Below are 17,067 nucleotides of genomic sequence, written 5' to 3'. Positions count from 1 at the left end.
CGGCGATACGCATGCGTCCCGTCCTGCTGATTTCACCTTTGACCTCTGTGTGACGTCACAGATGTAAACTTACCCACGTGCGAAGAGTGAGTGGACTGGATCGGTCGCTGTCATGTCAACTGGTGACTTGATGAGAAATTTACACTTTTAGATGTCGACAGTTAGCCTCGTGTAGTGACTCCGCGATGAAGAAAAAAGGCGACAAAGACAGGGTGTCATCTTCTGTTGCGCAGAAAGAGCCCAATGATGCCACATCTCTTCTGAAGAAAATAACTCCCAAACTCAAAAGGGTACTTTCTAACATTTGTTTTCGTAGGCCAGACCTACTGGAGCGTTAATTATTTAACAAATAAAATATTTTTTTGATTAACAAATGACAAATTTAAACATTTCTATATTCGGATCTTGCTTCGGGAAGATGCTATAATTCAGGAACTCTGAACAGGTGAATTAATATCAAATAATAATAAAGGAGAAATTCTATTACATGTATACTTCTGTGTGAAGGAAAATATACACACCCTGAAAATTGATAAAAACAGGTTATCCCAGGGCTTTTATTTTCTGAAAAAACATTTTCCCTGAAAAAATGACAGCAGAATAACTATTGGATAGTAAAAATAAATGACCAAATGAAAGCAGGTGTTGTTAATGTATTGTTGATGCAACATAAATACTAATACATCGAAGGTCATTACAATATTCCACAGGCATATATATTTGTTACATGTTACATCTGAATGTCACTCTATTAAATGGGACTGGCAGACTAGCTGTTCATATGGATATATTGAGGATTTTTTTCAAATTATCTTTCATTAAAACTCATCTCTAATCACTTCAATTGTTTCAGTTAGGCCAAATGATTTTTTTTTTAAATTTAATATGCCTACCAACATCATTGATGCAGAAGGCTATGTAATTTGATGTCTTGGTTAATTTTTATTCATATGAACTTTGGAGGTAAATATTCATGAAAAATACAAACAAAGTTATTTTGAAAATGAACATGTTTTCTTTCAGACAGCATTTATCATGATTATGTTTTTATTTATTTTTTCAACATTTGAGCAGACAACTCCTTACCAGCCATGCATAGAATGACATTTCCTTAAACATGGTAAAGAGGACTCTGCCAAATTGCCTGGTGACTAGATATTGAAACTGAGACATTGTCTGTATGTAATTAGGAAGTTGTTATTTGTTAAGTTCATGTGCATCATAAAGTTTGTGTTATAGCAGAGAAAAGAGGTGTTTTTATACAACTGGAATTCAACTGGCTGGGGCTGCCAATTCGTCTGATGTGTATTAAGTCATTAAGCCATAAAGAGATCACCCGTGTAATTGGGACTACCGTATTCGACGTAATAAGTGCCACGCTCTAATAAGCGGCAACAGCAATATTTGCTAATATATTGGCTAGTGAACAATGATCAATGTGCACAAGACTTATTTATTCGCGTATAATATGACTTATGTGTTAATATGCTCCCTTATTTATGGGCAATTAAATTCTGGAAAAATATATCTGTCGTACATGCACACTTCAGGATGTCAGCATAAACCATAAAATTTATCTTTAAACTCTGTTTTTTTTCTCACCAAAATAATATTCTAATAAAGAGAAAATAATATTCTAATGAGAGCCCCTATTTCTAATTTTGAGAGCACCCCGGGCGCTTATTACGTGGAATACGGTACTTTTTACATCAGCTGGTCGTTGGGTGCACTGTGCTCTGCAACATATACTCTACTCCCAGATGTATAATCTACTCCAGATTGACACTACTATTTTCCACAAGACAGAGATGCATAGACACACTACGCATTCATCTTAAAACTATCCGCTATAATCTATCTGTTGAAGCATGCAAGCGCTACAATGTACCAATGTATGATGCCTATATAGAAAGGAGAGACTGATAATTGAGGGGAAATATGGACAAATATGAAAGTTGGAATGGATGGGTTTTGAGCATGGATCTAAATTCTTAAGAGAGTTGGTAGTCTGTTCCACAATGTGGGCGAGGAAACACAAAAAGATCTTGACCAAACTGTTTCATCTTGGATTTTTATCAAACTTTAAACTTTTGAACTGTTTGGATATGTATTTGTTTCCATAGAAACTGTAGTCACGGGATATATATTCCACAAGACAAATACGCAAGGAGAATATATTTTATTTGCACATCAATACTTGATGCACCATAAAGGTTGTTTTTTTAAATTGACAAATATTCTGAATAAAATTACTCTTGATGATTTGATATCAACTGATATGCTGTTGGTGTTTCAGTCTACACATGAGCTCACCAGTGATGAGGACAAAGCCTCTTCGTCCAAGGCTACCTCTAGACAGGTCTCCTCCACCTCACACCTCGAGAAGACAGGTGAGAGGGGGATGGTTGTTAGGGGGAGACATATGGACGTTGTGGTTGTCAGGGATGGGATGCTTGTCAGGTGATGTTTGTCAGGAAGGAGGTGGTTGTTAAGAAGGAGGGTGGAAATATGGATGGGTCTAATGGACGTTAGAGAGGTGGTGCAGGTGGTTGTCAGAGTGGAGTTGGTCCAGGTTGTTGTCAGGGCGGAGGTGGTGCAGATGGTTGTCAAGGCAGAGGTGGTGCAGATGGTTGTGAGCGTGGACATGGTGCAGGTGGTTGTCAGGGCAAAGGTGGTTGTGAGGGTGGACGTGGTGCAGGTGGTTGTCAGGGCGGAAGTGGTTGTGAGGGTGGACGTGGTGCAGGTGGTTGTCAGGGCGGAAGTGGTTGTGAGGGTGGACATGTTGCAGGTGGTTGTCAGGGCGGAGGTGGTTGTGAGGGTGGACGTGGTGCAGGTGGCTGTCAGGGCGGAAGTGGTTGTGAGGGTGGACATGGTGCAGGTGGTTGTCAGGGCGGAGGTGGTTGTGAGGGTGGATGTGGTGCAGGTGGTTGTGAGGGTGGACGTGGTGCAGGTGGTTGTGAGGGTGGACGTGGTGCAGGTGGCTGTCAGGGCGGAGGTGGTTGTGAGGGTGGACGTGGTGCAGGTGGTTGTCAGGGCGGAGGTGGTTGTGAGGGTGGACGTGGTGCAGGTGGTTGTGAGGGTGGACGTGGTGCAGGTGGTTGTCAGGGCGGAGGTGGTTGTGAGGGTGGACGTGGTGCAGGTGGTTGTCAGGGCGGAGGTGGACGTGGTGCAGGTGGTTGTCAGGGCGGAGGTGGTGGACAAAGTCATGTCTGGGTGGGGCACATTGAGTGGGTGTCTTGTTGTCAGTGAGGAGGAGGAGGAGGCTGTAGTTATGGGGTTATCTGGTATATTATAAGAAGTCCGATTTTAGATTTTTGTAAAATCCAAAATGGCCTCCATATCTTGAAGACCTTGAAGGTTAAGGGCTCTGCAACATTTATATAACGTGGAGCATCACAATGGGATTCATGTTTGTCCAAGTTAACAAAGTCAGTAAAACAACAAATTTTAAAATCTGTTTCCTCTCATAAAACAAAAAGGATCTGTAGCTCTACAATAGGGTTCAAATAATCATGGCATTTATGATGAGCTGAAACTTGTGGATAGTAATGTTAATTAGTTTGCGTGTAGGCACCATCAGCTGCTCTTACCCTTGGCTATCATTGACGATGTTGCCAAACTGAAGCTGCTTTTCCAATTGAGGGTATACTTAACTGAACAGGTTTTGGTTACCAAGGACTGGAAAAGTATCATTTGGGTCATAATGTACGTGCTCATTACACAAACTGCTCCACACAACCATTTAACAGACTGTCCTCACTCGAAGATTTCTGAAAGATTTATGACCATATTTCTCATCCAGCACAATATGAAAGTACCCAGTGAGGGTTCCTTGGGACATTTTTTTTTATGTCTATTTTTACTTTCAGCCAGTCGAAAGTCAGTTTGGGACGAGCATGCACCAGACTGGTACGAGGAGCTCAGTGACAACCAAGTCAGTGCATTCAAGGAGGTGAGTTGTCTCCCTGTCAGTGCATTCAATGAGGTGAGTTGTCTCCCATGTCAGTACATTCAAGGAGGTGAGTTGTCTCCCATGTCAATGCATTCAAAGAGGTGATTGGTCTCCCTTGTCAGTGCATTCAAGTGAGTTATATCCCATGTCAGTGCATTCAAGGAGGTTAGTTGTCTCCCATGTCAGTTCATTCAAGGAGGTGAGTTGTCTCCCATGTCAGTTCATTCAACAAGCTCCTCATAGCGATAGCCCGTTCGCGGAGCTCTCTATACTATCGCTGCCACCAGTCAAAACTCCCCACTGTGAATAGGTGGCCACAACCATGCTTGGAGTTGAACTCAAAACTGAATGACCGTTATGTTTACAAACAAGTAATGACTGTTGTGACGCCGAATACACTTACCCTGCTTAATTACTTTTCTTTGTTTGTCTTGAATTTCTATTTCATTAAAACTATCGTGTTATTGATATAGTAAGAATGTAAGGGAGAAGTTGGTTGATTTTCCGTTAGTCTGCAATCTTGAACCAATCTGATTATTAAAACAACAAAGTAAATTCATCTGGAAAACATGGTCAGTCGTAAACCTTTTCAAAATGAAATATAATGGCATTCCCAAAGACATAAACAAAAGTATCAACGTTACTACATTTGGGGTTAGAGGGGAAATTACAAGATTCTTGTAATGGCCGCGCCCACACTGGTGGCAGCGATGTTACCGAGAGTGTAACGAAGGTGTCATGCGCTGGGAAGGAGCTTGTTCAATCAAGGAGGTGAGTTGTCTCCAATGTCAGTGCATTCAAGGAGGTGAGTTGTCTCCCATGTCAGTGCATTCAAGGAGGTGAGTTGTCTCCCATGTCAGTGCATTCAAGGAGGTGAGTTGTCTCCAACAGGAATGTATTCAAGCAGTGAATTTAAAGTGGTCGTTTGTTTCCCAAATCATAGCGTTAAAGGACACGACTTGTCTGTGCATTCAAAAAGGTGAGTTGTTTCCCACTGATAGATGTCTGCAGACAGAAGTTGATATCCTTCTGTTGTCCTGTAGGTATTCGACATGCTGAATTCTAGTCATACAGGGACCCTGAATGCTGAAAGTCTGTATGAGGGTCTGCGTCGCGTGGACAGTGGGATCACAAGGCAGGAGGTGGAGGATGTGCTGCACAGACTCGACAAGGATGGCAATGGAGAAATAGATTTTGAGGAGTTCCTTTTCCACATCAGTCACCAAGGTGACGAAGAAACTGGTGAGTTGTCAAAGTAATGATGGAACATGATTAGGGATGTACTGAGTTGTCCTAGTAACAGTGTATGGGGCCAGGGACATAGTGTGTTATCACAGTAACTGGGAAACAGGACCAGTACTTAGTGAGTTGTCCTAGTAACAGTGTATGGGGCCAGGGACATAGTGTGTTATCACAGTAACTGGGAAACAGGACCAGTACTTAGTGAGTTGTCCTAGTAACAGTGTATGGGGCCAGGGCATAGTGTGTTATCACAGTAACTGGGAAACAGGACCAGTACTTAGTGAGTTGTCCTAGTAACAGTGTATGGGGCCAGGGACATAGTGTGTTATCACAGTAACTGGGAAACAGGACCAGTACTTAGTGAGTTGTCCTAGTAACAGTGTATGGGGCCAGGGACATAGTGTGTTATCACAGTAACTGGGAAACAGGACCAGTACTTAGTGAGTTGTCCTAGTAACAGTGTATGGGGCCAGGGACATAGTGTGTTATCACAGTAACTGGGAAACAGGACCAGTACTTAGTGAGTTGTCCTAGTAACAGTGTATGGGGCCAGGGACATAGTGTGTTATCACAGTAACTGGGAAACAGGACCAGTACTTAGTGAGTTGTCCTAGTAACAGTGTATGGGGCCAGGGACATAGTGTGTTATCACAGTAACTGGGAAACAGGACCAGTACTTAGTGAGTTGTCATAGTAAAAGGGGAACAGGACCAGTACTTAGTGAGTTGTCCTAGTAACAGTGTATGGGGCCAGGGACATAGTGTGTTATCACAGTAACTGGGAAACAGGACCAGTACTTAGTGAGTTGTCATAGTAAAAGGGGAACAGGACCAGGTACGTGAGTGATTTTACAATTAGGCCTACAAATCAGGTTGAACAAGTGTCAATTTCTAAAACCCTTTCCCTATTTTTTGTTCTTAATTGATAGAGTGAGGTGTTATTATTAGCTGGTGGGGCCAAATAGGTAGGGCTGCAACGATACAGGTAGGATACGATACGCATCTCGATATTCTGGTCAAAATTATTTTATAATAACAAGACTACTGAAGTTGTTCAGCTTCAAAGTGGAACTTTCTCTAACTTTCCTTAAAAACAATTCAAAGTTCAAACACCAGAAAATAATTAATGTGCTCCACCAGTGATACAACGTCAAAGAATTTTGATGCAATGGTCGAAGAAATTGTATCTGAAATTATTTTTTATCAGGAATAATATATTCCAATATCGTGTTACCTTAGTTGCAGCTTTTACTATATATATATTTAAAATTATAAGAACCACAAGTGTAGCATATTGGTACTGGTGATTGCTGTTGCAGGATATTTTTACGCATGGAACAATTTGACCAGTCACCCTAGGGACTTCCCGTGCTACATGTATTTTGATTGCGAAAACGTTTTCTTGACATATATTAGCCAAATTGCCACAAATATGACTTTTAACGAGTCAAAGTATGGCATTTTTAATATATGTCCAATCTCTAGCAACTAAAGTTTGTTTCAATGCGTCAAAGGCGGTAATCTGACCGTGGTTGCTGTATCTCTTCACACACGATGTCACATAACTTAATGAAAACAATATTAAATGAAATTTTGAAAAAAACTATTAAAATATATTACAAACACAAGTCCAGATATACAATGAACATGCTTTGATAACAAGATAGTATGATAATGGTATTGAATTGCGTACTTCAGTTCGTATTTGCTGACAGGTATTTCCATTGTTATGTGCTTGCGGGGATCAGCTGATAATGTTTTTTAAGATGGGGAAATACATCTGTCGGTGTAAAACCTGAGCTTATTAAAAATGTAAGTACGTTTTTGGGAGCCATGCGTTACTGCACGCTATAACCAAGTTAGCGGTTTATTGAAAGGCACAATAGTGAGGAAACGCTGAACTTTAGATTTGCGTTCCGTATCGCGGCGCATCGATAAATGGGCCTACGTGTATCATATCGTGGGTCAAGTATCGCGATGCATCGGAATATTGGTGTACCGTTTCACCCTTACAAATAGGGGTAATTTGGCGATATTGCTTTAAACAACTTCTCTGGAACCAAGAGATAGATATCATACATTCCACTTTCTGATGAGTGTGAACTCCCTTACAGCAAGTACTTGCCATATCATATTAGTAATGTTGTGTTCGTCAAAGGCTGTCACAACCCAACGTGCAATGATAGGCTTCATCGTACTCTTCAGATATACAGCCTTTGTCTTGTCGCCGTTTACAGTATTAAAGAAGTTGTTATCCATAAAAATTGTGTCTATCTTGTCTCTGCATACCAGTAGGTGAACTGTTGTTGGTTCAATTATTTTATTGCCTTTGAACTTCCTTAATGCCAGTCAATAGAATAAACAAAGGAACTGTGTGTTGTTTTTAGGAAAACACTGTGTATTGTTTTTACAGAAGTGCTCTACTCAGCACTGATAAACAGTGCTATTTGTCTTTGATTGGATTAAGGTAAGAGTATGTATCATTCCAATGGGGTTAGGGCGGGGTAATCGCACTGTAATCGAGTTGCATTTTTAACAAGGGGAGAGATTTGGAGACGCATTGATTCCAAGATTTATAGTATATATGTGTGTGTGCTACAGATGGCGATCAAGAACGTAGGATGGCCTTCACCAAGCGCCAGCGTCTGTTCTACTCTGCCATCACAGACTTTCACCTGAAGCGCACCGTAGAGAACATTCAGAAGGCACTACAAAATCGCGTCAACCAGCCCCATGTGTTGAGCCACTACACAGCTGGGGCCAGGCTTATTGGGCTGACCGATCGCCAGCTGGCCATCGAGATGAAGAAGATGCACAAGAGCATGAAGCAGCAGGACTCTCCGTACGCTCAGCCGCTGCAGCTGGTGGTCAAGGGGGGGAGGGCAGTTAGGAGGGCGATCCGGCCACATCGGAAGGCAGGGGAACGGCCTGTGCCTGCTGCAACACCAGCAACAACAGCACCAGCAACAACAGCACCAGCAACAACAGCACCAGCAACAACAGCACCAGCAGCCAGCAGTGACTCAACCCAAATTACAAAACAGATGAGTCATATGAAGCAAATGGCGATGCAGTCCCCTATCTGTATCCCCAGTGCTGGGCCTTTGTCAGCTCAAGATATCCCGGAGGTGAAGGTCACCATGTACATAGAACCGCAGAAGGTTGGTTGGTCGGGAGTATTCAGGAAGTTCCAGGCTGCCCACCAGGCCGCCCACCAGGCCGCCCCCCAGGCCGCCCCCCAGGCCGAGGTCAACTTCAACACAGACCTGAGGGTGGGTTACATTCACATCACATTTCACCATGTCATGGCTCACTTACTCCTTCATCCGTCTACTTTTGCAGGGGTACTGAAGCTTACCCTTTCTTTTTTCTTTCCTGAAGGGCACATAAGCATGTCATGGCCAGCACTCTGTCATCCATGCCAATGGTGTATCTCCTCAATTTCATATAGTCAACATGTTCGTATTTGTTTGATCATTATCGTTTCTAAGCCACATCTGCTTTTACGCTTGTCAAAAGTTATATTCAGTATCGATCTTGCATGTCAAATAACGAGTCTTACATTGACTTGTCTACATTCTCATATTTGGTACAACTTCAATACTGTTGTTGTTGTTGTTGTTGTTGTTGCCATTTTGGAATTGTAAGTTTGACCCTGTGTTGAGACAATTTATTGTGGTGTCAGTGCGTAATACACATCTGGAATTTAGTTAGGATGTTCTTATCGTCACTTGTATTATGATTTTTATAAATATAATATTGCAAAAATATTCAAGAAAACCCAATTGCGTGGATCAATGCTCATGATATCAATCACTGGATTGTCTGGTCCAGACACGATTATTTACAGACCGCCATCATATAGCTGGAACATTGCTGAGTGCGGCGTTAAACAAGAAACCAACCAACCAAATCACTGACTTAATATGTGTCTGCATGTATATTTCTTGACGCATGAAGATCCGGGGTAGAATAGGTCATCAGCAACCCATGCTTGCTGTAAAAGGGGACTATGCTTGTCATAAGAGGCGACTAACGGGATCGGATGGTCAGGCTCGCTGACTTGGTTGATGCATGTCATCATATCCCAATTGCGTGGATCGATGCTCATGATATCAATCACTGGATTGTCTGGTCCAGACTTGATTATTTACAGGCAGCCGTCATATAGCTAGAATATTGCTGAGTGTAGCGTTAAACAACAAACAATCTACTTCTTCTCTTTAAACACTGGGGGCACAGGTGGCTCAGTCATCTTGGCGTTGAATGTGTTGTGCAGCTCTGCATCCTTTGGTCACACCAGAAACCTATGATCGTGGGTTTGAATTCTGGTTCTCCCTGATTATGTTTCTAGATTTGTCAGCACCATACCTTTGCTAGCTGGTTTCACTAGTTAGAGAAATGACATTTGCTTGCTTATGCGACATACTTGTTTCATAGTTAACATTAACTCCCCCATTATTCACTACTATGTGAACACACCAAATCCTCTGGAGCAGGGTATTGTGTTGACACTGTTACTTATGTCCCCTGTATCACCCTGTGGCAATGTTGCTGTGTTTTTGTCAGTGCAGTATATTTCTTCCACAGGAATCTTTCAAAATGCTGGCAGAGAGAGGGAGCATAATGTCCAAGCTACCAGATGTGCACAAAATTTTAGCCTTGCGAGACAAACTTGGTGAGCTGTGGATGGGGGAGTAGAGGTGACCTCAGTCAGATGGATGCGACATGGAGTAGGAGTGAAGGGGGTGGATGTGACATGGAGTAGGAGTGAAGGGGGTGGATGTGACATGGGAGGGTGGATGTGACATGGAGTAGGAGTGAAGGGGGTGGATGTGACATGGGGTAGGAGTGAAGGGGGTGGATGTGACATGGGAGGGTGGATGTGACATGGATTAGGTGTGAAGGGGGTGGATGTGACATTGGGTAAGGGTGTGTCTGGGGGGGATGTGACATGGAGTAGGAGTGAAGGGGGTGGATGTGACATGGGAGGGTGGATGTGACATGGATTAGGTGTGAAGGGGTGGATGTGACATGGGAGGGTGGATGTGACATGGATTAGGTGTGAAGGGGGTGGATGTGACATGGGAGGGTGGATGTGACATGGATTAGGTGTGAAGGGGTGGATGTGACATGGGAGGGTGGATGTGACATGGATTAGGTGTGAAGGGGTGGATGTGACATGGGAGGGTGGATGTGACATGGATTAGGTGTGAAGGGGGTGGATGTGACATGGGGTAGGAGTGAAGGGGGTGGATGTGACATGGGAGGGTGGATGTGACATGGAGTAGGAGTGAAGGGGGTGGATGTGACATGGGGTAGGAGTGAAGGGGGTGGATGTGACATGGGAGGGTGGATGTGACATGGATTAGGTGTGAAGGGGGTGGATGTGACATTGGGTAAGGGTGTGTCTGGGGGGGATGTGACATGGAGTAGGAGTGAAGGGGGTGGATGTGACATGGGAGGGTGGATGTGACATGGATTAGGTGTGAAGGGGTGGATGTGACATGGGAGGGTGGATGTGACATGGATTAGGTGTGAAGGGGGTGGATGTGACATGGGAGGGTGGATGTGACATGGATTAGGTGTGAAGGGGTGGATGTGACATGGGAGGGTGGATGTGACATGGATTAGGTGTGTAGGGGTGGATGTGACATGGGAGGGTGGATGTGACATGGATTAGGTGTGAAGGGGTGGATGTGACATTGGGTAAGGGTGTGTGTGTGGTGGGTGTTGGGGGTGAATGTGACATGGAGTTGGAGTGAAGGGGGTGATATGACATGAGTAGGAATGTGTGGGGGTGTTGTGACATGGGTAGGGGTGAGGAGGGGTGTATATGACATGGGTTAGGAATGATGAGAGATGATGGATGGATCCAAAAGATGTGAGGAGTTGACATTGGGTAAACATTGATCATGCTACTTGGAAGTGCGAACTGAAATGATTATTGGGTAGTTATAATGTATGACCTGGCTGTTTCTGTGTCAACGTCACCCTTGGCATTTCATTGTTGCCCATGCTTTGTAACCCAGTTTATCCTGGCACAGTTACGAACACTTACAGTGCTGCTTCCGATGTTGCTGTCTGAATACTGCTAACTTTCCTGTGTGAAGTTCCATTAATAAGAGAACATTAATGTGTTGAATGGTGCTGCCATCGTTCTTGTTTTGTTTAGTGAGGGACATGGAAGCAGTGAAGGCATCAGACAGCACCACTCCCGAGCAACCCAAGCCTGAACTACCAACTGCAGAGCAGCTTAAGAAATCAAAGCGCAAAGGTGAAGTAAAGAAAAAGACGGACCTACAATGCACAAGAATTTTTAATGGTGTCCTCCCGAGTTTGGCCCCAGGTTTAAAGTTCCACTACCACCGGAATTGGTTTTCTCAATAACACGCTTGTGGCCGATGTTAGGAATTTCATACCTGATACAAAGGTCTTCTGTTTCCATTCTCTGACAACTGAGTTCGTTTCAAGGTGTCAATAATCTTATCATGATTGCTGTGAATAATGTGAAAATTCAACTGAAATTAATTTAAATTGATAAAAATCCCAAGTACAGATATATACAATTACCATCTGTACTGAATGATGCAAGTCAATCTTTACAACAGGATTAACTTGGGTAATTCAGTACAGATTTGTTGATATGCAATTTCCAATGGCGTGAAGATGTTTGTTTGTTGGGAAAATAGTTAAATTTATGGGAGCCTTTGATTATCCCAGTTGAATCTGGGGTACCGCGAAGGACATTATTGCAAGGGATGACTGTATATGTAAGCAATGATTATTTTCTACCTAAATATTATCCTGGGGGAAGTTTTACTCTAGAGTGTAGTATAGGATAGGATTAAACACAATGGTATGGGTTCAAATTCACGAGGGAGAATCATCCTGACACTAGAGAATTTCATCCCCAGGATAAAAAATAGGGTAGGATAATATTCACTCTTACATATACCCATGGATAAAATTAAAAGATCAGGGTCACTATGTATGCCCTAGGTGTCAAAATATTTGTGTACACAATAACTTGAGTATTTATGTTTGGAATTCAACAAGACTTAGTATGCCTCACACAGCTTGACTCTCGATTTCATGAACTTTTCAGGTCACATAAAATAAGTCATGACTCAAATTTCAAGAAATGTTACATAAATGCATGACAAATCAAATCATTTTAACCAGTTGTGATGGTCATGGTTGTGTCAAATGTCAAGGTAACTTTAAGGTCACTCACTCATGTATGGGAAGCCATTCGGTCAAAATATACAAAGTTGAAATAATGGACAATAGTACGCAATAAAAGTCAAATGTTTCAAATAAAGAATAAATGTTACAAATAAAGGTGAATATTTACATACGAAAAATTAACTCAAAATATATGACGATACAAATGAACAACTTGTAAGCAAAAGATGTCAAATGTAAAGAAAGAACAATGTGTACTGAAGAACACAACACAACAAGGATATTAACTGCGAAAGGTCAACATTGACAATAAACAACTCCAGATGGCGCTGCAATGGGCAATCTTTTTGAAAGCTCCTCACAAGCGGCAGCCCGTTCATGGAGCTCTCTAAACTATCGCTGCCACCAGTCAAAGATCCCCACTGTGATAGCTGTGATAACTGCCACAACCATGCTTGGAGTTGAACTCATAACTGACTGGTCCTTCTGTTCAAGTGATGACTGCCCTGATACCGAATACTCGAATCCCAATGATTCTTCATTTGTAACATTTGTCTTTTATAGCATACTTTTGTCCTTTATTTCAACTTTGTATTTCGTTACCGAATGGCTGCCCATACTCATTCTACTCATTCATAAGCGACCCGTGAAGATTCCGGGGAAGAATAGGTCTTCAGCAACCCATGCTTGTCGTAAAAGGCAACTAACAGGATCGGGTGGTCAGGCTCGCTGACTTAGTTGATGCATGTCATCGATCCCAATTGCGCAGATCGATGCTCATGATGTCAATCACTGGATCGTGTGGTTCAGACTCGATTATTTACAGACCGCCATCATACAGCTGGAATATTGCTGAGTGCGGCGTTAAACAACAAACAAACAAAATCATTCATAAGCATTGCCCCTATACTATAGTATAGATACTTCAAATTTGTAATTTAATGGTCTCACACATGGTTGGATGATACTGAAGGTCAAGGTTTGTCAGTATAAAGAACCCAATTGCGTGGATTGATGCTCATGGTATCAATCACTGGATTGTCTGGTCCACACTTGATTACTTACAGATCGCCGTCATACAGCTGGAATGTTGCTGAGTGCGGCGTTAAACAACAAAACAACAACAGCTTAAAGTAGACATTCTAAATGGCTTGTGTACACAATTTCTTGAACATTACAATTATAATTTTCTGTTTTCTGTATTGCATTGAGCATGTGTTTTCATAAATCCGGAAGTGGTGTTATTACACAAGAAGTGCTCATCATGTGTTAAAAAGAAATAAATGACAAGTGTTTATCATCCAATAAAACTGCAGGGAGAATAAACCATGAGGGGCACAGCAATCATTTTCTCACAATCCTCACATCGATTACCTGTATTTTTTGTCCCAGTGACGATTGTCATATGTCTCCCACTTTAGGATGCGATCATCTGATCATCGTGTTTATCAGCGTTGGCCAGCTACATCTACGGGGAACAACTCACTAGACCGTCCACTCTCAGAAATAACATTGTCCAATATACGACATCATCAAGTTGCGAGCACATGTTCCAATCTCCAGAAATGATGTCATGATATAACAATGTTTTATTGTGAAATAAACCACACTTCGCTCTTCATTGTTCTTTGCGATTTATCGCGTAGCTCTCTTATATTGGGGTATAAGTTGTAATGCATTAGACAAAAGAAGGGATCAAAGAGGGACACAGATGGATATTGGTGAGGTCAGTTTGTCTGTCTGTGTGCAGGTCGGCAGATGTCGAAAGGGTGGACGTTATTCCGGGTCGACAGGGACAAGGTGCCTCTCCCTGCCCTGAAGATCAAGTATAAACATAAGAAGCCTACCATGGAGGACCTGCCCAATATCAGGGAAAAGGTGAGACATTGAGGGGTGTGTCACTATAGAGGACCTGCCCAATATCAGGGAAAAGGTGAGACATTGAGGGGGGTGTCACTATAGAGGACCTGCCCAATATCAGGGAAAAGGTGAGACATTGAGGGGTGTGTCACTATAGAGGACCTGCCCAATATCAGGGAAAAGGTGAGACATTGAGGGGTGTGTCACTGTAGAGGACCCACCCAATATCAGGGAAAAGGTGAGACATTGAGGGGTGTGTCACTACAGAGGACCTGCCCCATATCAGGGAAAAGGTGAGACATTGAGGGGTGTGTCACTGCAGAGGACCTGCCCAATATCAGGGAAAAGGTGAGACATTGAGGGGTGTGTCACTATAGAGGACCTGCCCAATATCAGGGAAAAGGTGAGACATTGAGGGGTGTGTCACTGCAGAGGACCTGCCCAATATCAGGGAAAAGGTGAGACATTGAGGGGTGTGTCACTATAGAGGACCTGCTCAATATCAGGGAAAAGGTGAGACAATGAGGGGTGTGTCACTGCAGAGGACCTGCCCAATATCAGGGAAAAGGTGAGACATTGAGGGGTGTGTCACTGTAGAGGACCTGCCCAATATCAGGGAAAAGGTGAGACATTGAGGGGTGTGTCACTATAGAGGACCTGCCCAATATCAGGGAAAAGGTGAGACATTGAGGGGTGTGTCACTATAGAGGACCTGCCCAATATCAGGGAAAAGGTGAGACATTGAGGGGTGTGTCACTGCAGAGGACCTGCCCAATATCAGGGAAAAGGTGAGACATTGAGGGGTGTGTCACTGCAGAGGACCTGCCCAATATCAGGGAAAAGGTGAGACATTGAGGGATGTGTCACTATAGAGGACCTGCCCAATATCAGGGAAAAGGTGAGACATTGAGGGATGTGTCACTATAGAGGACCTGCTCAATATCAGGGAAAAGGTGAGACATTGAGGGGTGTGTCACTATAGAGGACCTGCTCAATATCAGGGAAAAGGTGAGACATTGAGGGGTGTGTCACTGCAGAGGACCTGCCCAATATCAGGGAAAAGGTGAGACATTGAGGGGTGTGTCACTATAGAGGACCTGCCCAATATCAGGGAAAAGGTGAGACATTGAGGGGTGTGTCACTATAGAGGACCTGCCCAATATCAGGGAAAAGGTAAGACATTGAGGGGGGTGTCACTATAGAGGACCTGCCCAATATCAGGGAAAAGGTGAGACATTGAGGGGTGTGTCACTGCAGAGGACCTGCCCAATATCAGGGAAAAGGTGAGACATTGAGGGGTGTGTCACTATAGAGGACCTGCCCAATATCAGGGAAAAGGTGAGACATTGAGGGGTGTGTCACTATAGAGGACCTGCCCAATATCAGGGAAAAGGTGAGACATTGAGGGGTGTGTCACTGTAGAGGACCCGCCCAATATCAGGGAAAAGGTGAGACATTGAGGGGTGTGTCACTATAGAGGACCTGCCCAATATCAGGGAAAAGGTGAGACATTGAGGGGTGTGTCACTGTAGAGGACCCGCCCAATATCAGGGAAAAGGTGAGACATTGAGGGGTGTGTCACTGCAGAGGACCTGCCCAATATCAGGGAAAAGGTGAGACATTGAGGTACATCTCACCATGTCATGTTGCATGTGTTTCCATACAGGAGGTGGCGTCATGCTCCAGGTGTCATGTTGCATGTGTCGTCATGTTGCATGTGTCGTCATGTTGAATGTGTTTCCATACTGGAGGTGGCGTCATGCTCCAGGTGTCATGTTGCATGTGTCGTCATGTTGCAGGTGTCCCAGGCCATTGATGACTACTACGAGAGTCTACGGCAAGCCCACGTCCAGACTGCCTTGGACCACTGGGACAGAATTTACTCTGACCGTATCCGTTCCCACAAACTGATGGAGAACTTCCGGGAGGTATACCAAGCATATTCCCCACACAAGCAGGAGGAGGCCTTTGTCGTGTGTCCGTGGGTTCCCGGACCATTCCGTCACTTCCCCTCCCTCAAAAACGGTCCCCGCATGCAACAGGGTGGACGACAGACTCCTGACCATGTTGACTGCAACAGCAGCAGGCTGACAAGCGGTCGGACGTCTCGCAGTGGACGCTCCTCCTGTGATGGCCGAACATCAAGGATGGAAAACAGGCCAGTCAGTCCATTCTGAAGATTTGAATTTTGTAATAGGGAACCTACCGATGTGTAGTTCAATGATGTGCTTTGTGCAAGTGTATTTATTGATGTTGTTTTATGTATGGGGTAGATTAATGGGTAACATTTTAGTCGAAGATGTATTATGGAAATATTGTTTTGGCTTTTCATAGTGTTAATATTTTCCAAGTAAGAAGAAACTGTTTGCTATATTGGAAATATGAAGTAAACTACACTTATGTACATTTATAATTGTGTGAAAATTATATTTTAGTATTTCATTAAAATTGAACCTTAATATAATTTTCTTTGTGTGTGTGTGTTTAAACAGCCTCTATCTTGCAGTAGCCACCAGTATCGTAGTCAATATATATATATATATATATATATATATATATATATATATACTGCTTCATGCTGCCACATAGTTTGTACTGTTTATTGAGTATACAAAAGTGTCACTGATAGTCCTTTCAGGTATTTAGACTTGTTTTGGAAGCTGACAGCAGGAGGGAGTTTGAGCTCAACAGTAACTCATTCCAAAGAGAGACTGCAGCAAATATGAAAGATCTGTCACAGGAGTAACCAGCTACAATTTGTCAGGATCCTCGCTGGCGAATATTAATATGTCTGTTCAGGAGGCTCATGCTGAACCCTTGAAACAT

General features: G+C 43.2%; 1 protein-coding gene across 1 annotated transcript; it reads left to right on the top strand.

Annotated features, from left to right (window-relative positions):
• The first annotated feature begins 98 nt into the window (after positions 1 to 98).
• Positions 99 to 16,590, top strand: LOC139480187 (uncharacterized). Its single transcript, XM_071263218.1, has 9 exons — positions 99 to 290; positions 2,297 to 2,390; positions 3,870 to 3,952; positions 4,996 to 5,194; positions 7,795 to 8,465; positions 9,784 to 9,871; positions 11,369 to 11,470; positions 14,132 to 14,259; positions 16,041 to 16,590. The coding sequence occupies exons 1-9, from the start codon at positions 186 to 188 to the stop codon at positions 16,416 to 16,418; spliced, it is 1,848 nt and encodes a 615-aa protein (XP_071119319.1). The 5' UTR covers positions 99 to 185; the 3' UTR covers positions 16,419 to 16,590.
• Positions 16,591 to 17,067: the final 477 nt, after the last annotated feature.

This window comes from Haliotis cracherodii, unplaced genomic scaffold (genome assembly GCF_022045235.1).
Source record: "Haliotis cracherodii isolate W230 unplaced genomic scaffold, xgHalCrac1.p SCAF_4, whole genome shotgun sequence".
In the NCBI taxonomy this organism is placed as follows: Eukaryota; Metazoa; Mollusca; class Gastropoda; order Lepetellida; family Haliotidae; genus Haliotis; species Haliotis cracherodii.
Note: the sequence above shows the minus strand (reverse complement) of the source record. Positions and strands in the feature narration are given on the sequence as shown.